The sequence below is a fragment of the Acipenser ruthenus genome, chromosome 41 (assembly GCF_902713425.1).
Source record: "Acipenser ruthenus chromosome 41, fAciRut3.2 maternal haplotype, whole genome shotgun sequence".
NCBI classification, from domain to species: domain Eukaryota; kingdom Metazoa; phylum Chordata; class Actinopteri; order Acipenseriformes; family Acipenseridae; genus Acipenser; species Acipenser ruthenus.
Window position 1 is genome coordinate 10,846,801 of NC_081229.1, and position 23,985 is coordinate 10,870,785.

General features: G+C 41.6%; 3 protein-coding genes across 4 annotated transcripts; all 3 read left to right on the forward strand.

Annotated features, from left to right (window-relative positions):
- The first annotated feature begins 3,293 nt into the window (after positions 1 to 3,293).
- Positions 3,294 to 6,724, forward strand: LOC131708994 (gastrula zinc finger protein XlCGF7.1-like). Of its 2 annotated transcripts, none has more exons than XM_059010587.1 (3): positions 3,294 to 3,516; positions 4,435 to 4,945; positions 5,389 to 6,724. In XM_059010587.1, the coding sequence occupies exons 2-3, from the start codon at positions 4,747 to 4,749 to the stop codon at positions 6,180 to 6,182; spliced, it is 993 nt and encodes a 330-aa protein (XP_058866570.1). In that variant the 5' UTR covers positions 3,294 to 3,516; positions 4,435 to 4,746; the 3' UTR covers positions 6,183 to 6,724. The 2 variants fall into 2 exon arrangements, with proteins under 2 accessions (XP_058866570.1, XP_058866571.1); XM_059010588.1 differs by having other exon boundaries at positions 4,438 to 4,945.
- Positions 6,725 to 9,572: 2,848 nt separating this feature from the next.
- On the forward strand, positions 9,573 to 16,531 carry LOC117962673 (uncharacterized). The gene is made up of 7 exons (XM_059010589.1): positions 9,573 to 9,815; positions 11,238 to 11,294; positions 11,626 to 11,664; positions 13,302 to 13,357; positions 14,559 to 14,579; positions 14,906 to 15,285; positions 15,966 to 16,531. Exons 1-7 carry the CDS (start codon positions 9,718 to 9,720, stop codon positions 16,092 to 16,094), a joined length of 780 nt encoding a protein of 259 aa, XP_058866572.1. The 5' UTR covers positions 9,573 to 9,717; the 3' UTR covers positions 16,095 to 16,531.
- Positions 16,532 to 16,639: 108 nt separating this feature from the next.
- Positions 16,640 to 23,959, forward strand: LOC117972100 (uncharacterized). Its single transcript, XM_034920384.2, has 6 exons — positions 16,640 to 17,610; positions 18,095 to 18,125; positions 20,376 to 20,407; positions 20,785 to 20,911; positions 21,186 to 21,356; positions 22,113 to 23,959. Exons 2-6 carry the CDS (start codon positions 18,117 to 18,119, stop codon positions 22,800 to 22,802), a joined length of 1,029 nt encoding a protein of 342 aa, XP_034776275.2. The 5' UTR covers positions 16,640 to 17,610; positions 18,095 to 18,116; the 3' UTR covers positions 22,803 to 23,959.
- Positions 23,960 to 23,985: the final 26 nt, after the last annotated feature.

Consider the following 23,985-nt stretch of genomic DNA (forward strand, 5'->3'; position numbering starts at 1 on the left):
CTCTTCTTTGCACTCTTTCTAGAGCAGCAATATCCTTTTTGTAACGAGGTGACCGGAACTGAACACAATATTCTAGATGAGGTCTTACTAATGCATTGTAGTTTTAACATTACTTCCCTTGATTTAAATACAACACTTTTCATAATATATCCGAGCATCTTGTTGGCCTTTTTTATGGGCTGGAGATTGAGTTCCAGCGCTCTGCCTCTCTGAGTCCTTCTCAGTGCTGGAGATTGAGTTCTAGCGCTCTGCCTCTCTGAGTCCTTCTCAGCGCTGGAGATTGAGTTCTAGCGCTTTGCCTCTCTGAGTCGTTCTCAGTGCTGGAGATTGAGTTCTAGCGCGTTGCCTCTCTGAGTCGTTCTCAGTGCTGGAGATTGAGTTCTAGCGCGTTGCCTCTCTGAGTCCTTCTCAGTGCTGGAGATTGAGTTCTAGCGCTCTGCCTCTCTGAGTCCTTCTCAGCGCTGGAGATTGAGTTCTAGCGCTTTGCCTCTCTGAGTCCTTCTCAGTGCTGGAGATTGAGTTCTAGCGCTCTGCCTCTCTGAGTCCTTCTCAGCGCTGGAGATTGAGTTCTAGCGCTTTGCCTCTCTGAGTCCTTCTCAGTGCTGGAGATTGAGTTCTAGCGCTCTGCCTCTCTGAGTCCTTCTCAGCGCTGGAGATTGAGTTCTAGCGCTCTGCCTCTCTGAGTCCTTCTCAGCGCTGGAGATTGAGTTCCAGCGCTCTGCCTCTCTGAGTCCTTCTCAGTGCTGGAGATTGAGTTCCAGCGCTCTGCCTCTCTGAGTCCTTCTCAGTGCTGGAGATTGAGTTCTAGCGCTCTGCCTCTCTGAGTCCTTCTCAGCGCTGGAGATTGAGTTCTAGCGCTTTGCCTCTCTGAGTCCTTCTCAGTGCTGGAGATTGAGTTCTAGCGCTCTGCCTCTCTGAGTCCTTCTCAGTGCTGGAGATTGAGTTCTAGCGCTCTGCCTCTCTGAGTCCTTCTCAGTGCTGGAGATTGAGTTCTAGCGCTCTGCCTCTCTGAGTCCTTCTCAGTGCTGGAGATTGAGTTCCAGCGCTCTGCCTCTCTGAGTCCTTCTCAGCGCTGGAGATTGAGTTCTAGCGCTTTGCCTCTCTGAGTCCTTCTCAGTGCTGGAGATTGAGTTCTAGCGCTCTGCCTCTCTGAGTCCTTCTCAGCGCTGGAGATTGAGTTCTAGCGCTCTGCCTCTCTGAGTCCTTCTCAGCGCTGGAGATTGAGTTCCAGCGCTCTGCCTCTCTGAGTCCTTCTCAGTGCTGGAGATTGAGTTCCAGCGCTCTGCCTCTCTGAGTCCTTCTCAGTGCTGGAGATTGAGTTCCAGCGCTCTGCCTCTCTGTCCTTCTCAGTGCTGGAGATTGAGTTCTAGCGCTTTGCCTCTCTGAGTCCTTCTCAGCGCTGGAGATTGAGTTCTAGCGCTCTGCCTCTCTGAGTCCTTCTCAGCGCTGGAGATTGAGTTCCAGCGCTCTGCCTCTCTGAGTCCTTCTCAGTGCTGGAGATTGAGTTCCAGCGCTCTGCCTCTCTGAGTCCTTCTCAGTGCTGGAGATTGAGTTCCAGCGCTCTGCCTCTCTGAGTCGTTCTCAGTGCTGGAGATTGAGTTCTAGCGCTCTGCCTCTCTGAGTCCTTCTCAGCGCTGGAGATTGAGTTCCAGCGCTCTGCCTCTCTGAGTCCTTCTCAGTGCTGGAGATTGAGTTCCAGCGCTCTGCCTCTCTGAGTCCTTCTCAGTGCTGGAGATTGAGTTCCAGCGCTCTGCCTCTCTGAGTCCTTCTCAGTGCTGGAGATTGAGTTCTAGCGCTTTGCCTCTCTGAGTCCTTCTCAGCGCTGGAGATTGAGTTCTAGCGCTCTGCCTCTCTGAGTCCTTCTCAGCGCTGGAGATTGAGTTCCAGCGCTCTACCTCTCTGAGTCCTTCTCAGTGCTGGAGATTGAGTTCCAGCGCTCTGCCTCTCTGAGTCCTTCTCAGTGCTGGAGATTGAGTTCCAGCGCTCTGCCTCTCTGAGTCGTTCTCAGCGCTGGAGATTGAGTTCTAGCGCTCTGCCTCTCTGAGTCCTTCTCAGTGCTGGAGATTGAGTTCTAGTGCTCTGCCTCTCTGAGTCGTTCTCAGCGCTGGATTCTTCATCATGTTGTGACGCAGCACCCGGGCAGACTCTGCATTCAGAGGATATAGAGGAGGGGCTGGGAAAGTGCTTTTAGGTAGTGAAAAAAACATGAAAATATAAAATGTAAGTCACAACTAATGATGCTTTTTTTCTTATTAAATTATTAAATGTCACGATTTGTGTTGCTTTCCACTGTACAGAATTGCTGTTGTTTTCCAAGATACTGGTTAATCTCCCCCTGACAGAAATGATAATAATAATAATAATAATAATAATAATAATAATAATAATAATAATAATAATAATAATAATAATAAAACATACTATAGGAAAAGTAAAGGCATATAAAAAAAACATTGTACAAACAGAAGTTAAACAATTGGAAAGGCAAATTTTTTAAAAAAAGTATGTTTTGAGACGGCTTTTAAAAAATACTCAGAGGCTCAGATTCCCGGATCGTTTTTGGAAGAGCGTGAGAAATGTGAGGCGACTTTTCATTGGATCATTTAGTACACGTACTGTTTTCTTTACATTCATTGGCTCTTATTTCATTTGTAAAGAACTGATTGGTTCAAATTTGTACTTGTAGTAAAAAAGTACGTGTAGTTAACAAAACACAGCGGGTAGTGTATCGCAGCACCGCACGTGGTCATTTATCTGAAACGTGTACTAACAGCACACGTGTCTGACCCCGATGGTCTTCAATACTTCTCAACACACTTGCCTGTGGCAATACTCTAGATTTGCCTAAGGTTTGGTCCTGTCAGTAAATCACAGCACACGTGTCTATGTCCACACTTGCTTTTGAAGTTGGTACAGAGTGGAGGCGTGTGGAGGAAGCTGTGTGGTCCAGTGGTTAAAGAAAAGGGCTTGTAACCAGGAGGTCCCCGGTTCAAATCCCACCTCAGCCACTGACTCATTGTGTGACCCTGAGCAAGTCACCACCTCCTTGTGCTCCGTCTTTCGGGTGAGACGTAGTTGTAAGTGACTCTGCAGCTGATGCATAGTTCACACACCCTAGTCTCTGTAAATCGCCTTGGATAAAGGCATCTGCTAAATAAACAAACATTAACAGCAGAGATTTTTGACCCCGATGGCCTTCCATACTTCTCAACACACACACACACACACGCACACACACATCTACTCCGCTGGGAGGTGGAGTTTGACGTCAGCTCATATTAATATATAAGGGATCATTACAGCGCCCAGGTTTAAAGCGAGGAGACCGATTCCATGCTGCTTTGCTGCGGAATGCAAACTTGTCATGTGACCGAGTCAGAAGCGCTTCCGTGACGTACAGTTAAGGATACGTCGTCTTTCAAAGAGAACAAAATCAACAACAAACGCCAGAAGCATACAAACAAGAAACACACTGCTTAAATGTACAGGCGGACAAGGCGTCGACCATAAAAAACAGTAAGTTGCATTTGTTGTTATTTGAGTGTAGTTGTTTGCGGCGCGCGGGTGCGGCAGACCCAGAGTTTGTTTGTAAAATGAACACGGAATGGCGGCATCAACAAGACCGATTCAATTTCCTTTGAAGTCAGACCTGTGTGACAAACAGCCTCTGCCTGCTGCTGTATTACTGTGAGCCGCGGTGTTTTCAGCTCGGTCAATGCGTTCTGTACCAGCACAGGTATGTGATGCTATCGCTATACTTACAGTCACACCATAGGCTTTTCAGCACGATAGATTTCTTTTTTTATAAACAAATTAATTTGCATGCCGCATGGTACAGACATTGTGTACTAGCACAGGCATGTGACACAAACTACGATAAAGTGACCATATATAGGTAATATAAACAGTATATTGTACGATCTGTACTACGGGTATGTGCTGTATCGCTTGTGTCGCTGTTCTGAGTGCCTGCGCACGTGTGTGGTGGGGGAGCGTGATCGCGTCCTGACTCCAGTGTGCTTGTGAATGTTGTGCATTACAATATTAATTCACAGCAGAATTGGCAATGTTTGAAAAAAACATAATTTGCTTTTCCCAAGAATGGAAAACCAGAAGCCCTATAAAGATGGTTCCAACTGAAGGCAGTGCAGACGCCAGTGTTTTATACAGCATTATAAAGCCATGCTATGCAGACCACCAGTGAGTGTGTATCTGTGATGACAACTGACAGGGCTGCAGTTATGTTTCATCCATCATTCTTCAAACCGGACTCTATAGGTTAGGCAGGTAAAAGTCCTCCAGTATTATGAGGTTATTACAAAACGTTCTGTGTCCCTTCAATAGTAAAGCCACCCCTGCTGTTAAGGCCAGATTGTGTTGGCCCTTGAATGGCATTAGTAGTACTGTATAGAAATAAATGCATTTGTTTTTCAGCAGCTACTAAACAGAATCCCGTGTGCTGCCATGGACAGTGTGGAGATGGAATCTGTCCAGATTAAAGAGGAGTTCCCTGAACTTGAACCTGTCCCCATTAGAGTGGAGTTCTCTGGGCTGGCTTCCCTCCCCATTAAACAGGAGCTCTGTGAGATGCAATGTGACAGCAGCCAGCCAGAGGTCTCTGAGATTAAAGCTGAGCACAATGAATTGGAGATCCCCCAGACAGAATAACCCCTTCCTGTGAAACAAGAAGAGGTGCTGGAAACTGACTGTATTAAACAGGAGCCCCCTGAAGTAGAGTTTGACCACATGGAACCAGTGAAGGAAGAATCCGAGGACTTCAAACCAAACATCCCTGAGCTGGAGCCTGTACGCCTGCGGGAGTGTAGCGTGGTGCTGGAGAGAATCTGCGTGAGAGAGCAAGGCGCTGGAGAGGAAGGCTCTCCCAACAGCACGCAAGGAGGTGGAAAGGAAGACGGGCGCTCCCATTCAGAATGCAGTCTAGCAGGTGAGTGACTCCCGGTAGCTGTGACATTGTCATTCTAGATTGCGTGATATCCACAGTGTGGTTGAGAGGGAGGGAGGGAGCATGTAGGTTACATTACTAGCTATTTGTTTTTCCTGTACCACTCTGACCAGTTCAAGATAGGACTCGCAACTGGTGAACAGATATAGATATAATGTTGCCATTGCTCTGGCGGTTGCCAAAATAATGACAGGTATGTTATTTAAACAGTTGTAGCAACACATGGGGACTTGTAACTTGTAACTGGATATTTTTCGAAACCCTGCTACTTACTATTTAAGTTTAACTTTGTGTTTTTTAGCTGGTGTAACCCAGTGCAAACCCACAGCTGAAATTCACATGCTTTAATCCACTCCACCACCCAGCCACATGCCCTAAGCCTACAAGCAGTCCCTCTTACTTTCTTTCCTGTTCATATTTTCCAGGTTCCAGTCCAGCAGCTAAAGCGAGGGCGGGCGGTGGAGAAGATCCTGACTGTGGGAAAGGTTTCACCCAGTTTGGGAATTTTAAAGCACATCAGCGAACTCACACAGGAAAGAAACGGTATCGCTGCTCTGCCTGTGGGAAGAGTTTCCGTCTTAAACAAGACCTTCAAAAACACCAGCGAATTCACACAAGAGAGAAACCGTACCACTGCTCTGACTGTGGAAAGAGTTTCAGTCTGTCAAACAACCTCAAGCAACACCAGCGAACTCACACAGGAGAGAAACCATATTGCTGCTCTGACTGTGGGACGAGTTTCAGTCGGTCAGACAGCCTTGTTTCACACCAGCGTATTCACACAGGTGAGAAACCGTATCACTGCTCTGACTGTGGAAAGAGTTTCAGTCTGTCAAACAACCTTAAAAAACATCAGCGAACTCATACAGGAGAGAAACCATATCGCTGCTCTTACTGTGGGAAGAGTTTCAGTCAGTGTATCCACCTTGTTTCACACCAGCGAACTCACACAGGAGAGAAACCGTATCGCTGCTCTGACTGTGGAAAGAGTTTCAATAACTCAGGATACCTGACAAAACACCAGAGAATTCACACAGGAGAGAAACCATATTACTGCTCTGACTGTGGGAAGAGTTTCAGTCGGTCAGGACACCTTGTTTCACACCAGCGAACTCACACAGGAGGGAAACCATATCGCTGCTATGACTGTGGGAAGAGTTTCCGTCTTAAACAAGACCTTCAGAAACACCAGCAAATTCACAGAGGAGAGAAACCTTAAAGATTATGTTCAATGGGACTTTTCACTCATGAGGAAAAAACCTTGTATTATGAATCCCTGTGTAATTACTGTTTTGTGTATCACTCTTAAGAGCATGCATTTTAAATGGTACAAATGCTCTTCAGCTCTCTTGCACTCTGATTGTGTCAGAATGCGGGCGGAGACGCGGACACATCACAAGAGGCTTCTCTGCTGTCAGTTTAACTCAGGCTGTCAATGCAGTCAGGAGCGGGAATATGCAGAAAGGAAACTATTCTGCACCTCATCTGATGGACGAGTCAGGAGAAATTGATAACTCAGTGTTGGGAATGAGTTTCAGGGTTTAGCATTTAAACTGCATAGACTTGAAAATAAATACATTGATGGGAACGAGTATCCCGACCCCGGTATGTAGCATCCCAGAGACAAGACTGCACCGTCCTTACTGGACAACCGCCTGGAGGGTTTGTCTTGTAAATTCATCACGATTCTAAAATGGAAAATGATAGTGTCCCATGTATTGGTGTTGCGATATGACAATAAAAAGATAATCGCGATTTAAATTGTGATTATTCTGTCGTCAATAGTTTTAATTAGAGCAGTAATTTATTTATGTTTATTATTTTCCCCGCTTTAAGAAATTTGCATCAAGTGGACAGAATGCTAAAAAACTGTAATAGGAACATCCAGTAGATGGCGATAATGAACCTATCACTGGGTTTTATACAGCTGGAAAAATCCGCAAGAGCAGCACACAGCAAACGTGACGGGCAGTGAGAACTACAGAAACAAACCCTGTCCTCCTGAACGGATACAAGCAGGTATGTGGTGAGCTTGTTGAAGCGGGAGGGCCGATTTGTAAATGAGGCCGAGCTGCTGCTGTTTCAAAGAGCAGGAAACACGACGGATATGTTCACACGTTTAGATCACCATCAAGTGCTTTATAAAGAATCAACATCGGGGAGGAACTCCGTGTTCATTAAAAACAGTGTTAGTAAAACCAATTCCGTGTATAATAATAATAATAATAATCCTAATGCGTTTCAGTATTCCTGTTTTATGATTAAACATTTTAGTTACATAGCCTAAGGACAAACATTTGAACCCTGTTTAATACAGACGCAAGGATACAGCGAGTGTGGCGTTTACTCCAACAGGAAAGTCAATATATTTAAAGGCACGCCACACTCGCTACTTTTAAATATTTATTTCCAACTAAATATTAACGTTTTCAAACGTGAACTGAATTAACATTGTTGATGTAGATCAGCAGTGAAGTCATGAACCGTTTGCATTTCAAACCCCCTGGGTTCTGACTCCCAGCGTCGTTGTTATTGTGGTCCTCAAATCTGTTGTTTTCACGCAGTTATTTCACCCATTTATTTATTTATTTTAAAGTTATGAACAAGACACATTTTATAAAGCTGTAAGGAGAGGCTCACCACAGCTAGTCTGTATTCACATGTTTTCTGTTTATTCATTTTCACATCTACTGGTACTGGAGTCCTTAGTGCAGGCTGACATGACCAGCTCCATTGAGAAATGCGTTTAACCCAGTAATAGTGTAGCTATTGGATTTGGGAATAAGACATTTAACATCCTTAAATCAGATCAACAATTATGAGAAACCCCCGAACTAATCAGGTAAAAACCAAAACAACCGCCCCCCCCCTCTTTTATAAGGACTAATCTTGATTAAAATGCCACTTTAGCTGAACTACAGTAATTAATACCCATGTTTCGTAAATGTTTAGAAACTTTTCCGAGTTGTGTATTTTAAAATATTGAGGGTTTTGTAAATATCTGTGGTATAATTAAACACCGTGTTTTTTTTTCCAATTTGGTTTATAATGTTGTAAAACACGTTTTGGCTTAATAAATAGTTAACATTTTAAATCTTTTATTTTTTTTTTGTAGTTCTTTGTAAAGGGCTGTATCACAATTATCATAATAATACCCCACACAATAATCATCCGAGAATTTTCAGGTGTGTATTAGTTTCAATTGGTGGGTAATTAATTAATTAGCTGAGTGGTGAAGGAACAATAAAGTGCTACAAAATCAATCAAAGTGCCCGATCAAAGAAAACGCGCGCACATCAAACTAGATGGTAGCTTTACCAGTACAGTTGTGAGGCTTGCTTTATTGGGAAAGTGGTCAAAGCAGCTGATTTGTGTCAAAAGTCACCTTGTTTACTAATTGTCTCATGCTTAGAATGTGCTAGAATTTGAAATTTCTCAAAGTTCTATGGCAGTTAATTCAACAGCGGGAAGCAGCCTCCTGAAAGAAGCTGATGCGGTTACTAAAACAGCTGGACCTCTTGAATGGTAGACGCCATTCCTGTTTTGATTTCATATTTGAATAGCCGAGAAGTAGAGGAAGATTTCATTTCTTCTAAGTATTTGTCTAACTTGTTGGGAAAGTGGTCAAAACAGCAGTTATTTCTAAAAGTTCACAGAAAACGTAGTTGATGCGGTTACTAAAACAGCTGTACCTCTTGATTTGTAAAAGTTATTTCTGTTTTGGTTTTAGATTTGAATAGCAGAGAAGTAGAGGAAGATGTCATATCCTCTAACTTTGTGTCTAGCTTGTTGGGAAAGTTGTCAAAGTAGCTGATTTGTGTCAAAAGTTACATCGTTTACAGTAAATAGAAAGTTGGAAGTCTGGGAGTTTTTAAACAATGGGGAGCTTTAGAATGTTGAAAAAAGTCCCATTAAAGTGAATGAAGATGGACAAAAAAGGACAAAAAACTTAATAGTTTAAAAAGTATAAAAGATATCAAAAAGTTGTATACAAGCACACTATTCCAGATCGGTCTACACGTTTTAAAGTTTGAACGGCGTTTCTAGCTTAAACGGTGTAAGCGGAGTAGAGCGCCAAAGAATAATAATAATAATATTATTATTTATTTCTTAGCAGACGCCCTTATCCAGGGCGACTTACAATTGTTACAAGATATCACATTATTTTTACATACAATTACCCATTTATACAGCTGGGTTTTTACTGGAGCAATCTAGGTAAAGTTCCTTGCTCAAGGGTACAACAGCAGTGTCCTCGACCGGGGATTGAACTCATGACCCTCTGGTCAAGAGTCCAGAGCCCTAACCACTACTCCACACTGGTGGAAGATTTAAAGTGGGGACTCTCGCTTCGAAGCCCCACTAAATATATATATAAATAAATAAATAAATAAATAAATAAATAAATAAATAAATAAATAAATGAAGCGAAATAAAAATGTGAAATAACGGGTCATGTCGACCCCGTTACAGTAAGACTATATACAGCAGAACCGCTAAACGCATTGACAAATTATATATATAATGAAGTTATAATGCATAGTGTTGTATTGTTGAACTGTTTCAGAATTTAAACATGTATGTGTCTGTATTACTTTGCCGTATCTAGTATGTAATTCAAAGGAAAAGTGACACGCCTCGAAGGCGATTCACACCCCCTGCCTAGGTGGCAGTATCACACGGAGTGAGGCTCGTATCTGGTTGCCTGCACACCTCTTTGTCAGCTAAAGCTGCGCAGCCGCCGAAGCCCGTGGATGCGTGACCTGGTGACGTTGTTTCTGGATGAGGTGACGCAGACGTGTCGTGAACGCAGCGGAGTTTCAGCACGGAAGAGGGGAGCCATTTTTAAGAGGTGAGAGAATAACATTACAATATAAAGTATTTACTATCAGTCTACCACTTAAGTGATAGAGTGTATATTGTGTGGACAGGTAGCGTTTAGAAATGTATGTGGGTGGGGATAATAATATACCTGTTAGATAATTAATTACGTTACACTTGAGTTGAAGCTTTAAAAAGACGAAATTCTGCCACACTTCTCATCCATACGATTTATTAGGTCAATTAAAAGCAATAGAGAGTGTGCGGATTATAAAGAATCCATACAGATATCTGTAATATATAGAAACGATGTGTTTTTATCATTACTGAATGCCGGAAGCTTGACGGCTCTGCGCAGTAGATGCGCAAGTGATTTCACAAGCACCCAAACAATAACAAACACGGCGACACCACCCCCCCCCCGTCCCCCCTCCCCTCCCCTCCCCCGTCCCCCCTCCCCTCCCCCCGTCCCCCCTCCCCCCTCCCCCCCCTCCCCCCCCCCCTCCCCTCCCCCTCCCCCCTCCCCCCTCCCTCCCCCTCCTCCCCCTCCCCCCTCCCTCCCCCTCCTCCCCCTCCCCCCTCCCCTCCCCTCCCCCCTCCCCTGCCCCCCCTCGCCGCCATTCTGATTTGTGAAACGCAGTAAGAAATGTGGCGTTTCCGTGTTTATAAATAAACATTTGTATTTAACAGCAGTACAGTAATTCACCAGATTCCTATTTATCAGCCGCATTTGATTTATATTCTAGTTTAATTTTTCACGCAGTTAGCGATGGATTAAATTAATTTAAAACCAATCCTGCGCACTGTAACATTTAGTCCTACATGATTAACTTTCTTAGTTTTAATTAAGCAGTTTATTCTGAATTTATCTTAACTGATCTTGCTGTTATATTAATATTTGATTGTGTTTTTAAATATTTTGCGACTCGCTACATTACAAATGTGTAATTGGTGCTGTACTAAGCAGTTATTTTGTGTCGATCGTTTATAGAAACTTTTCATCAGCAACCGGACCTGCCCAATACGCTCCCCCAAGCCAGGGGATTGCGTTAACCAATCGGGAATGTGGCGCCTGCTTTAGAATGAATTAAAAAAAAAAAAAAAAAAAAACAACGTTGTTTTTAAACAGCACTGGGTGCATATATAATGTTTGAAAGCAACACATGTAATTATTATTATTTTTTTTTTTGTTAAATGTAGACAGGTGAGCTTGTTTTAAACATGCCTATGCTGCTGCTTGATATCTCATGCCCTGTCCAGCGGTGAATGTTTGTTTCTGATTGGCTGCTGTCAATAACTAGACACAGGGGGTGAGACTGGCCCGCAGCTTCTCAAGCCAGATCAGGAAGGGAGGCAGCAGAACATTCCTGAATGTCTCGCGTTTCCTGCACGTCTGCGATCCCTTAAAGATTATTCAGCGTCAGCACGTGATTGTTTCTTTTCATTCTCTTAGTTGTGCGATCAAGATCATCCAAGTGTCAAAAATGACTCAAGTGATGGAAGCCACATTGTAAGTTTTTTGTTTGTTCGTTTGGTTAACCCTGTACTGTAATAAACCAAGATTACTTCTACTTGTATCGGTGACTTCAGATGTTAAATGTTTGCTAGAACGAAAGTCACTGTATTTTTATCTTGCTCATAATTGTATTATTACTTGTACTGTGATTCTTGAAATGTATTTTTGTTTACGCCTGTAAGTCACCCTGGATAAGGGCGTCTGCTAAGAAATTAATAATAATAATAATAATAATAATAATAATAATAATAATAATAATAATAATAATAATAATAATAGTTTTGTGTCTGTTCATTCATTTATATATATTTCTAATTTTTTTTAGGCTAAATTTAAGTTTGGCTCGTGAGTCAAGCTCTTCGAGGTAAGGTCCCGTTTACTCTCTTCAGTGACTCTTCATTCTGACGCATCCTTGCTTCTTTGAAACACAGTATTGCGGTAGAGTTAACACAGGATAGCCCTGTTCATTGTTCTCATGGAAGTGAATTATCTTTGAGATTGGTAACTGAATGGGTCTGCGCTGCTCTAGAATAATATAAAAAGCTTTGTCTGGAAACAGGACTGGATAAATCCACTTTGCTCACATCTCGTCTTGTTGTCTTTTGAATCAGTAAAAGATTATTGTAGCTGTTTAAGTGATGCAGTCGTTGATTGTACTGGCAGTGACCCATCCCAAAAAGTCTGTTCTGAAAGAGAAAAAAAAAACTTGGGAAGCAAGTGAAACACCCAATTAAAATGATGTTTTTATAATTAAGACCGGAGCTTCCAGCTTGGATACCTTGATAACTAAAGACCTCATCAAACCCTGAGCTGGATGAAAGCCGTGCCCCGCTTTCATTTCTCAAGCCTTGGAGACTTGTACTGTGTGCATTGAGGGACAAACTCCTGGCAGTTTGACCTGTCCAGTCTTACACTGTATGAAGAAGTCTCCTGGGGCCAAGGAAATGAGACTGCATGTGGTCATGCATTTTCATGTAGCTTCGGATTTGAACTCCTGCCAGCATTATTAATGATGTAGGAGGGGTAAATCAGGACTCTGAAATGAGCCTCTTTGCTGGAATTTCTTTTCAAGTGAGTCGTATCTTCTTCAGACCAGCTCTGAGGGTGAGCTGCTCTGAGGAGTGGCATCGATAAGTGAACCTGTCTGCTTGTATGAAGAGAACACCCTGTTATCATACAGTAGATGCAAGGCTGATTTCAGGAAAGTCAGAGTGTAGAAGGTGGAGGTGCTGTAATTCACAAAGCTTTTGCTTTATTAAACAGATTTAAGGGCTAATCGCACGACACTGTTTATTCACTGCGTTTTTTATGCCTGATGTTTCGCTGTGATTTTTGTATTCAGACTATAATGCCATTTGCGGGCCAAATATCATAGGCAAGATGGGGGGACACGTGATTCTAGCAGTGCAGAAGTATCCTGTGTGTGATAAGCAGCACAAGAAATATCTCAATAAAGAATACAAACAGAAATTATCGGAAAATATAATTTGAGGAAATCGAATTCCAGGTAAAGCACTATGTTTGGTATGCAAATTGCACCAGATCCATATTGCCTTCAGATTATGTCCAAATTTAGCAGGATAGGGTGGTCATCGCTGCGTTTTTCATCCAAAAATCAAACCTGTTTTGATATTTTTTCACAGCAAGTACATAAGTATGAAAGGCAGTATTCAATTCCATAGGTTTGATTTTTTTACCCTAGAAAACACAGTGAATAGATGCTATAGTGTGAATAGCCCTTTTAATCAACCTATAACGTACTGAACTGATAAAGACTTTCTAAAGACTTTCATAGTACAGTTTTAATATTTAAATCCGGGCTTTAAAAAACAAAGAGGCCAGTACCGTACCGAGCAGCACTGTTTTCAACATGGTCTGATCCTAATGACTTGCATAATTGGCAGGATTCATAACATTTTAGTGCAGAATTGGTTTGCTATAAAGAATGAGATCTCCACATAACTGCACATCCTGATATTTGAGTTGTTTTTGGAATTGCAGCCACCAGGGTGCCGGTGCCACATCCATGATCCAGGATTTCTGCAGCATTAGTAAAGGTAAGTGTACTTGGTCAGATTAATGGAGTGCAATGAATCCAATTGAAATGTTTTGTAATATCTTTAATTGTGATTGATTTATATTACTGATGTACAAAACTATGAGCCTAACCCAGTCAGGAGTAACCCAGGTCACTCTGAAGAAGATGTTGTTTTTAGTTTATTTATGCACAGCACAGTAACAGTTCTAAGTACCCACACTCCGGACAGCGCCAGGCAGCACTGCGAACATTCATTCTCTCTCACACCTCTTTATACTCTTAGATAATACTCCTCCCCCTGGAATAACCCATTTCTACATTAACACAGAACCCCATATCCCTTTAGACACAGGCTTTTCAAATGCATGATCCTTCTGAGCTCTACACCAGTGTACACGTATTGCAGGGCTGCCCGATCCTGGTCCTGGAGACGCAGGGTCTTCTGGTTTCTACATTAACACAGAACCCCATATCCCTTTAGACACAGGCTTTTCAAATGCAAGATCCTTCTGAGCTCTACACCAGTGTACACGTATTGCAGGGCTGCCCGATCCTGGTCCTGGAGACGCAGGGTCTTCTGGTTTTCATTCTACATTAACACAGAACCCCATATCCCTTTAGACACAGGCTTTTCAAATGCATGATCCTTCTGAGCTCTACACCAGTGTGCACGTATTGCAGGGCTGCCCGATCCTGGTCCTGGAGACGCAGGGTCTTCTGGTTTTCATTCCACCCGAGCTCTCACTTACTTCATTGAACCAACTGTCAACACTAACGTGTTTCCTGGTCTTTGGCTATTGAGGATTTAAAGAGACCCAGGAAACCTGCAGGATTGTGGCTCTCCACGACCAGGATTGGCCACCCCTGACATATTGAATTGAGTACTTTAGGTAGATTTTCAACATGATTCATTTTCATCTCCCTCCCCCATGCACGCTCCCCAAGCCAGCTCATTCACACACACACAAACACATGCACCCGCACATGCTCCCCAAGCCAGCTCATTCACACACTCACACACACTCACTCACTCACTCGTGTGCTCCCCAAGCCAGCTCGCTCACTCACTCACTCACGCACTCACGTTCTTCAGAAGAACTCCTTTACCGGCTTGAAAAGGCGCTGTGTGTTTATGAAGGATGAGCTTCCACTCCAAACACCGTCCGCTCTAAACGAACGCTGGTTTAATTAATGAATTGATCTTTCTTTCTTTCTTTCAGACTTCCAAACCCAGGACAAGAGTAAGTACCTTTTCTTTACATTTCATCTTGCAGTTTAACAACATTGTTGCGCACAGGAAAAAGGGCATTGTGTCCGTTTGTCATAAACCATGGGGCGGAGGTTCGCTCCTTCACACTGCTACATCACAATTGCATGACTTATTTTCTAGTTCATTTATACCATACTAAAGAACCATCAGTTTAAAATAATGATATAATGTGACACACGTAGTTCTTTGTGTTTAGTCACACAAAGCTTTGATACTGGTATTGTACCGTATCTTTTGGTCTTGATCCTTGAAGGTTGACACTCTCTGTTTTTTTGTTTGTTTTTTTTCTAAAAAAAGAATACCTTGACAACGTGTCCCAACTCGTAAACAGATACAGACCTCACACTGTGCTTCTGAACGAGCCAGAAGGGTATACATTGAGAATTGGGGGGCTAAATGACACAATCTATGCAGAAATGGAGGATGAGCTGGAAGCATGGGAAAAATTCTACCTCCCTGAAAGAGTAGAGATGAGAGTTATCGGTGCCATTGATAACTTCCCAAGCCTGGCTGTGGGGCTGCAGCTGATCATTCTGGCAGGCAGAGATGGCAAGATCTATGCTTATGAAAATGAGGTGTTGCATCAAGCGGCCGGCAGCTTGCAGGACCTCTTCAAAAAGGGAATAGAGTTTCCTGGAACCAAAGTCTACAACTATGGGGAACGTTTTGCTCCTATGGTAAGAATATAGAACTAATCAGAAAGTCAAAGCTGTAATGGTCAGGGTACTGTGAACACAATGTCCGTGCCTCTCCCCACTGTCCGAGGAGGGTGTAGAAAATGTCAATTGAGTTTATTCTGATGGCATGTTGTATATACAGAGGTTCCTGAACTGGTCTAGGGACCCATTTGAAACATGTCGAGCACAGAACTGATCGCAAGTCATTCATGCAGTATTGATGATAAACACCCGTGACTTTAAAGCATGGTGTACTTATTTCTTAAGCGATCTTCAAATCATCAAGATAAAAAAAAATATTAAAAATTACAATTACATTTAGGCATATTTCTACAAAAACTCTTTTCCAATTCTGATAGAACTAGACCAGGACATTATTAGCACTTGTAAGTAATTGAGTATCACCATCTAGGGTTAATGGATTTAGTGTTTGCCTGTTTGTGCGTATATTTCAAACCATAGTTTCATATGTCTAGAGAAGGTCATTTTCAACTATGATGAAACTTGGTCTTGATCATTTACATAAACTATTGACAGTATCATTATCTGGGGTTATATGAAGTCTGTATGAACTTGCATTTCTGCGTGTGCGTACAGTGGATATCATGCCACTGATAACACGTTTTGAAGAGCGAGGATGAATGTCTCTAACAGGCTTGTTCTGTGTTTTTGTTTTTAAGACGGAAGATGAATACAAGCAATTAAGGGACCATGAAGAAGTAAAGAAAATTAAAAAGGAGACCAAGGAATTCATAAAAAGCTCTGAGGCTGAATTTCTGGAACTTCTGGGCTGCATTAAAAAAGCATAGAATGTATAAAAGGTGTGTCTTCTAAAGACCGCAGCGCTCCTCTCAATGTGTGCAATGGATTGCAAGCATGCATAGAAATGGGTTGTAATTTATTGAAATGATCACATTTGAGACATTTTTATTTGAGTTCAGCAAGGCCATCCAGGAACTAAGGCTAACCGGTGAAGAGAGGATCAGTTTCTTAAGTAGTGAAAAGCCAGTGGTGTTTAAACTGCTGGCAGGAAGGCTCATCAATAATGAGCATGTTTGAAGGCCCCTGTAACATTCCACAGTGCTTTCATGTCTCTCATAAACTCTCCTGGATTACATCCTGATTTTTAGCTATACAGTCTGTCTCTTTGGTTCTGAAAAGATAATTGTCCCACAACTGCAATGGCACTCAAAACGTTTTGTATTTAAGAATATATTTTTTTACTAAAAATAAAATGCTAAACTGGTATTGCTGATGCTTTCTGTATCAAAAAAAAACATTTTATGAACAATTGATCTCCTGTCTTCTTTACACAGTATAGACTGCATTTATAAACAACATCAGTCAACCTAGCTATTTGCACCATGCTGTCTGAAGAAGCCAGAAGCTGAAACATTGTTTATCTATCACTTCATGAGTATTTCTAGTGATTGAGGAGTATCCTGTGGGGTCCTGGTTCTCATTGGACACAGAGCCTTTTGCAGTTTTGAAAATCTGCTACAGAATCTATTTACATACAGTACATTGAACACAGCAATTTACAATATGGTAAAGATGATAAACTCATTAAGCACAAAGTGACTTTAGAGAAAGATTACAACACAAATAGGTTAAATCTTATACTGTAAAATCAATAAAAATGGACAGAGCTACACATATTAGTGTATTAGATTAGAGAACAGTCCTGCTGTTTTGAATGGAGTTTCCTACACTGTACTACCATAGCGCTAGTACCACAATGTGCCGTGTGGCTTTTTGTTTGTCACATGAACACCACATAGATCCGTCTAACCATGGATTCCCAGAGGTTTTATTCCCCATATCAATCTGATGGGGTTTTCTTCATCCTCTTCAGAGTGGTAACGGATCACGCCAGCATCAAGGTGAACGAATGGCCCTTTCTCGTTCTGCACTTTCTTATGTAAGATTTGATCTTGAAAATCCTAGCAGTTACATGTGAAGCACACCATAGAGTTACTATATGAGAAGCATAATATTATTGCAACAACAATGTTATAGTAATCTATTAGACCTCTGAGAACAGCAGATATAGAGTATGCTGTTGTATTCTACAGATATTTGGGGATCAAACTCTTTTCTGTGTAATTTCCTGTAATTTGTCCATGCAGACTTACAGTGAATAAGCGGTACTGTGATTATATTATTCTCTTGCGCCCCCTTGTGGCTGTAAAATGCCAATGGTATTGCACAACTAGTATACGAGGTGGGGTCGAAAGAAAAACAGTGAAGTTCACAACACAGACGGTTGTCTAGTGTCAGTTTGTGACACGTCTACGATGTTCATTTAAGTGTCTTTAAACGCTGGTAAACATTGTTTTTCTGCTGTTTTTGTTCGTTTATCGTGTACAACATTAGTCTTACAGTAAGGTTTCCATCCTCTTTACAGGAAGTGCCGTGCATCTGTTTCGTTTTCATATTTTATTTTATTTTGAGCAGGGCGGAAAAGTGTTTTTGTAAGTACAGTAATGTCCAGTATTGTGTTTAAGAGCTTCACGTTTAAATGAATTCTAATGCTGTGCTACAGTTTCACATACAAGAGGGAAACAAATACCATGGGGTTTACTTTTAGCATCATTTTTAATAAGAACCCCTTTAGCGCTACACCTGCCACTTGTAGATATGTGGCTGCATTAGTAAACAGGTTCCGAACTGCAGTTGAATCTCATTTTAGTATGTTAAAGCATTGCATACTGAAATAATATATCTGCAGCCTTTTAGGATATTTTCGGGTGTTTTTTTCACTCTGTATTTTTAAAAAATGTTTAAATTTTTTTTCTTTTGTCTGCAGTGTAGAATTGGGAACCGCGGCCATGGCACATGTAAGTATATTTGATTGTACCTGTATAGTATTATCAGTCCCGCATATTGCATGCACCTTTAAATGCGTCCCCAGCTGCTAATATTATTCCCTGGGGTTCTCAGACTGTGAGGCGCGCCTCCCTAGCCTAGGCTTTTAGTTCAGATTAGTAGTGTTCAACCTTAAAACTGTACCCCTTCTGTCTGAAGATGTCAGCTCAAGTTCCCTTTTCAAATTTGCTGTTTTGAATGGTACCACAGTTGCAATACAAATACAAGTAAAGACAGAAACAATCTGATTAACCAATAGTTTTATTTTCCTGTTTATTTAATAATTATAAAATGGGTTGGGAGATATCTGCATCCTGATTGGCTGATAGGCATTCCAAGCTATTGAATTATTACAGTGCAACCAATGGGTAAAAACAAGTCACAGCAAATAAGACTTTTGACAAACAGATATTATTACGCTGAGAGGTTTAAAAATATATATTTGGAATTGGCCGCCATTTTTCCCCATCAATAAAAAAAAATGTCAGACTACCTCCATGTAAATTTTAACTTGTTTGGTGACTCCAGTGTCCGCACGTTCCGGGAGGATTTAGACCACAACAGTTCAATAATTATAGAAAAAAGGTCAGGAAAAAAATGAAACCGTGAGTACTACAAGACAGCTCTCTGTCAGTACTGCTGAAAATAATGCAACTGAAGCCAATAAAGAGGAGCAGAATACTAAAAAGTAACCGCCTGGGCTGTGTCCGTTTTTAATGATTGGTCAGCACAAACAAAAATAATATGGACTGGAAAACTGCACCTAACACTGAGAGAAACACAGTTTTAATACGATTCTTTCCTGAAGTGATAACATCAGCTGGCACACAGTATTCAGATAGCAGCTACACAAGCTTGCGAGCTGGTCTGAATCGTGTTTTAAATTCTCCCACAATGGGACGATCTATGCACCTAATTTCAGATACCCACTTTAAAACAGCAAACTGCGTCTTCGTTTCTGTCCTCAAAACTTACACGCGACAACAAGACGACAAGTCACAGCATCACCCTGCTGTATCCCAAACAGACTTAAACTTAAATCATCGGTACTCTGGACGCAGGTATCTCCCAAACCGTTTTATAAGGTAGTTCAAGAAGCTTTTGAGCACCAGCTGAGAGAGACAGGAAGTCCTGGAGTTACATCCTCTCTGCAGTACCGTCGTCAACTCATAAACACAAGGCAGAAACAAACTCCCCTACTCACCAAACAGCGCCCCCTACTGCACAATCTGTCCAGCTGTGTGACCAGCCATTGAATTGAGAAAACTGTACATTCCCTGGTACAGTCAACTTCATGAGACAAACACTGAAAATATTCTGATCATTTATTTAATTTATTTGAATTAATTAAATTTATTATTTAAATTTGTTTATCTATTAAATTCATTGGAACTGTTACATTTATTGGAACTATTTCTCCTAGCGTAGTAATATATTTAGGAAAAAAAAAACTATATTAATTTTTAAATAAAAAAACGTGTTATATCTTTATTTCTAAAAACTAGTAACCCATTTTCCAAGATAAGCTCCATCTACTGGACAAAACCCAGACATACAAGTTGAAACAATGAATGGCAACATCCAGTTCAATATCTACAAAGCCTAAACAAGAACCCATTATCGAAGCCCCAAAAATGAAATCCTACAAAACTGTTTAAAATCCTTTTGTTGTTAAGTTAACAATTTTAGTTACTGTGGAACTACTTTTTCTCTCAGTGGAAGGTTACACAAATAAACATTATTTTTTAAAAAGTTTAAAGACGTCTTTATTTACCAACAACAGCACACTCATAGACCCATTTTATAATAGCAATAATACTCTCCAGGGTCTGTGCGTTATCAGGAGATATCACCTCTTCCTGGGCGGTTGAAGGACTCAACTTCGTCTTGTGCCTCACAACGCCCCCAAGGAGTGGTGATAGCTCATGATAACACACACACCCTGTCGTGGGGGATGGGGGATGATGGATGGGGGATGGGGGATGGGGGATGGGGGATGGGGGATGGGGGGGGGGCGGGGGCGGGGGGCGGGGGGAGCTTATTTTTTCTTACCCTTTGTAGGCCCGCTATCACAAATGCACGTCAAACTTATATTTGTACAAGCGCATACAGTGGGTGGAGGTCATAGTGATGCGCATGTGTTTGGTTCTATAATTATGTTGGTATTATTTAATCACAATATAAAATTAAAATGTTGATCCTTTTTTCTATTAATCATAAAGAACCCACCAGCCAAGACACTTGATCCAAGAAGGTAAATCCATTTTTATTATTTTATAACTAACAAAAACAGCATGGAAATAACAAGGAGTTATACATGGACAGACAGGTTGGGTGGACAGGTGGTCATACAGATTTGTGGTGCCATCAGATGGGATCCTAACAGCACGCCTCTGTGGTGTGTAAAGCAGAAACACAAATTCCATTTCCTGTTAACTTTTTTAATCAGTGGAAGTAATCAGCAAAAAAAACAACTATCTGCATTCTAGCATTTGACAAATATGATATACTGTAAAGGAAGTGACGATTTCTGAAGATGTGGTTGTAATAGAATCATATACATTATATACATTTAAAATAAAAAAAAGCTTTTGGAATGAGGTTAGAACATAACTTTACTTGATCTTTCAGTCAGGAACTTATAATAAAAAAATATAAGGATGAAGGAAGCCTGGTGAAATCTGGGAACAGGTTCATCCTGAAGTTTCTGAAAATTTACACCGAGCATAAAACACTCGTCCGTGGACACATGGCTGAGGTGAGGCTGTATAAATACGGTCTTTGTAAAGCCGTAGCATCCCATTCAGTTTTACACTGATATAATGAATGTGCTGGGTGATTCTCTCATTATGAATTGTTCACAGTTCAGACTGGACTGCAGCTCTAAGCCTCATGAATGTAGTGCCTTTGTGTAACCTGGCGGTTTTCCATTGCATTCTAACCCTTTGTAAATGGGTATTGAATTGCTCTGTCTGTGTGTTGTTTTTTTAAGCTTTTTATCTGTAAACTGTCTCTGTTTGTCTCTTCACCAGGTGCTACACAGCATCTTTTTTTTGGGCAACATTAATGACGTGAAAATTGATCCTATGGAATTCTTTACCGACATAGTGGGGGAAGAAATTAAGAAAAAATTTCCAGAAGCGTTTGAGAAATACAACAAACACCTGCCGACCCGCACGCCTTTTTCCATCCTACTTGACGCGGTCAGTATAATCTTGCAAACTGTCACTGATATTGTCCTGCCCTCTGTCTCATCCACTTGCTATGTTCTGCAATTCAAGTTCAGTCAGATAGAAATATATTTCTTGAAGCTTGGACTAGACAAATACTATGTTATATCTGCACCAAATTCTTTGGCCTCACCTTTCGAGGTATCCCTGCCCATAAATGAGCTTGCTGATAAGTGGAGAGACTGACCGTAGGGAAGCTATGGGCAGGGGGGCAGGGTAGATGCCCTCCCTCTTAGACAAAGCCAAAAAGACAGATGAAGGCTGCGGAGGAGGAGACGAACTCTGACGCACAGCAGGGACGTTATAGATTGATGCAAGAGACAAATCCCTTTCTACTGATCATTGGACTTGTTGTTTATTCAACGGCAAATGTTTATGAGATTTGATTTAGATTAAGAGAGAGTTCCCTGCCTGAACCACTGCTTTGTTAATTGACATTGTCCTGCCCTCTGAGACATCCACCAGCAGTTACAGTGGAGATCTCTTCCTCTGTCTGACACATGTCTGTGGTGCCCTTCTTTCTCATAAGATCTTCTTTCCTAAAGTATTTGCAAAGATTGTGTTTTAATCTCTCTTTAGCTGCACACCAACTTGTTTTCCATTTGCTTTGAATACTGTGTCGATTTCTGCTTCTCTACTAACACTCGAGAAAAAAAGACAATCTATCAAAAAAAAATCTGTTTAAGCTTTTTACAACCAAATCCAATGATTTTTCCTTTTAAAATGCAGGTTGTGCTGATTAAAGGCAATCAAAATCAAAAAGACGTAATGGAGTATCTGTCGGCTTTATTAAAAGAACTGAGTGTGCCAAAACCAAAAAAGGCGACACATTCAAACTATTACACCTTGGAGGCCACTGTCATCTGCATGTGTCATTATGAAAGGAATGGGCTAAAAGGTCTGAACCCTAACCCTAACTTCTATGGAGGCTCCTTGTCCTGCAAGGGGTTGAAAGAGCGGAAGGTCATGATCGCGCTCTCGTGTCTGGAACCGTGGACCCCAGCAGTGGCGTATGCCGTGGCCTTTGCAGATGAAGGTGCTTACATCAAGCTTCCAAAAGATGTCATAAGCGAAGCTTTTCAAAGAGACTTGAAAACAGACAGCTATCTGGAAAAAGCTCCATGCACAAACTGCATTACTATATTCAGAGGGGTCTCATTCAAGCCTTGTTATACAGGAAACAATAAAAAAGAACTGTGGCCGTATGGCAACTGCGCCGAAACAGAATCTCTCAGCAAGCTCCTCAAGGCAGATGTAACACTCCGTGGACAAGTAGAAGTTCATAATAAAACGGGGATCGTTCACCTAGACCTTGAAACACATCAAATTCACAGCAAAGCCACAGAGACGCTGGCTGAGGAGCTTCCAAAGGGAAGGTTTGTGGTTCCTAGCAATGTGTTTCAGTTCTTCTACTCTTAACCCCCTCCCACTTGCAGATTTAACATGTTATTAATTAGAATTCACTGCTGTTTGTATTCTAATATATACTGACTCATATTTACTCAGTTATCCTGCTTCCATATTCATGTTGTTTGGTTAATGATTTAAGATCATTATTTCCTAGAGGAAACACAAGCTACAGACAGTTGATTAAATGCAATACTTTCTATGTAATCATTATTTACACTGAAGCTAAAATATTATCTGAATATTATTGATTGCTGATTTGTGCTATTTTTATATGAATCTTTTCTACTTTTGTACCGTCTCTATTTTCTGTCTTAGTCAAATTCATAAAAGATATAACGGTGTTGTGTAATTCACTGTGAAGTATTTTAAGAGACAATGTCAGGGTGCAGGCGTTGATGCACATAAGCAGGGTGGAAGCAGATGTGGGTGCGGGTTTTTGAGAGAGGTTACTGTGTGTGATGTGGAGCATCCTGTGAAACCACGTACCCGGGTCACCCTGGGTTAACTCGGGCTGACCTGAGTCGTCAGCGACCCACCTCAGGGTCGACACGCTTTGACCCGGGTCGAGCGAGACAGAGTGCATGATGGGAGGTTGTAAGCAGAGGACATGACAAATAGCCACACCACCATAAAGGTTTCATTTCCGCCTTTCTTTATATTCAAACACACCATGAGCCAGACCGCTGCAGGAATGTCATGGAGCAATGAAGCAGCGTGTGCTCTGAACAACATTTGGGCCGAGGATTCAGCGCCGAGAAGCTGGATTTCCAGGTCATTTCGTAAGCACATTGTGGACTTGCTTCTGTGAGCCTCGGTCGACTCTGCTTGTGAAATGGCTTAGCCGACCCACATGACACCGGGTTGAGACCCAGGTAGGCTCGGGACCCGGGTCGGAGTGCCAGTGTGAAAGGGGCTGAAGTTACTGAAGTTGAATAAGAAGTCTCCAGTCCTGACCTGAAAGAGTGCTCCGGGTTCAGGTAGATATGGCCACCTATCCTGTAAGCTCATCACTAGTAGACTACTATATTTAGTCTAGAAATATATGTTGTAATAATTGTTGTGTTTCTGTATTGCTAATAACCAATGAGTAAAATCAAATATGTAATCAAACAAATAAACCATGTGATTCGCTAAACCGATTTTCATGACTCAAGTGAAATTATTCCAATAGCAATAAGACAGGCACAGGTGA

Coding starts and splice junctions, on each gene's coding strand:
- LOC117962673 (XM_059010589.1), top strand. CDS start 9,718: ATGCGTGACCTGGTGACGTTGTTTCTGGATGAGGTGACGCAGACGTGT. Junction 9,816..11,237: donor AGGGGAGCCATTTTTAAGAG/GTGAGAGAATAA, acceptor TCATTCTCTTAG/TTGTGCGATCAAGATCATCC. Junction 13,358..14,558: donor TTTCTGCAGCATTAGTAAAG/GTAAGTGTACTT, acceptor TCTTTCTTTCAG/ACTTCCAAACCCAGGACAAG.
- LOC131708994 (XM_059010587.1), top strand. CDS start 4,747: ATGGAACCAGTGAAGGAAGAATCCGAGGACTTCAAACCAAACATCCCT. Junction 4,946..5,388: donor TTCAGAATGCAGTCTAGCAG/GTGAGTGACTCC, acceptor CATATTTTCCAG/GTTCCAGTCCAGCAGCTAAA.
- LOC117972100 (XM_034920384.2), top strand. Junction 20,408..20,784: donor AAGACACTTGATCCAAGAAG/GTAAATCCATTT, acceptor TTGATCTTTCAG/TCAGGAACTTATAATAAAAA. Junction 21,357..22,112: donor TTTCCATCCTACTTGACGCG/GTCAGTATAATC, acceptor TTTAAAATGCAG/GTTGTGCTGATTAAAGGCAA.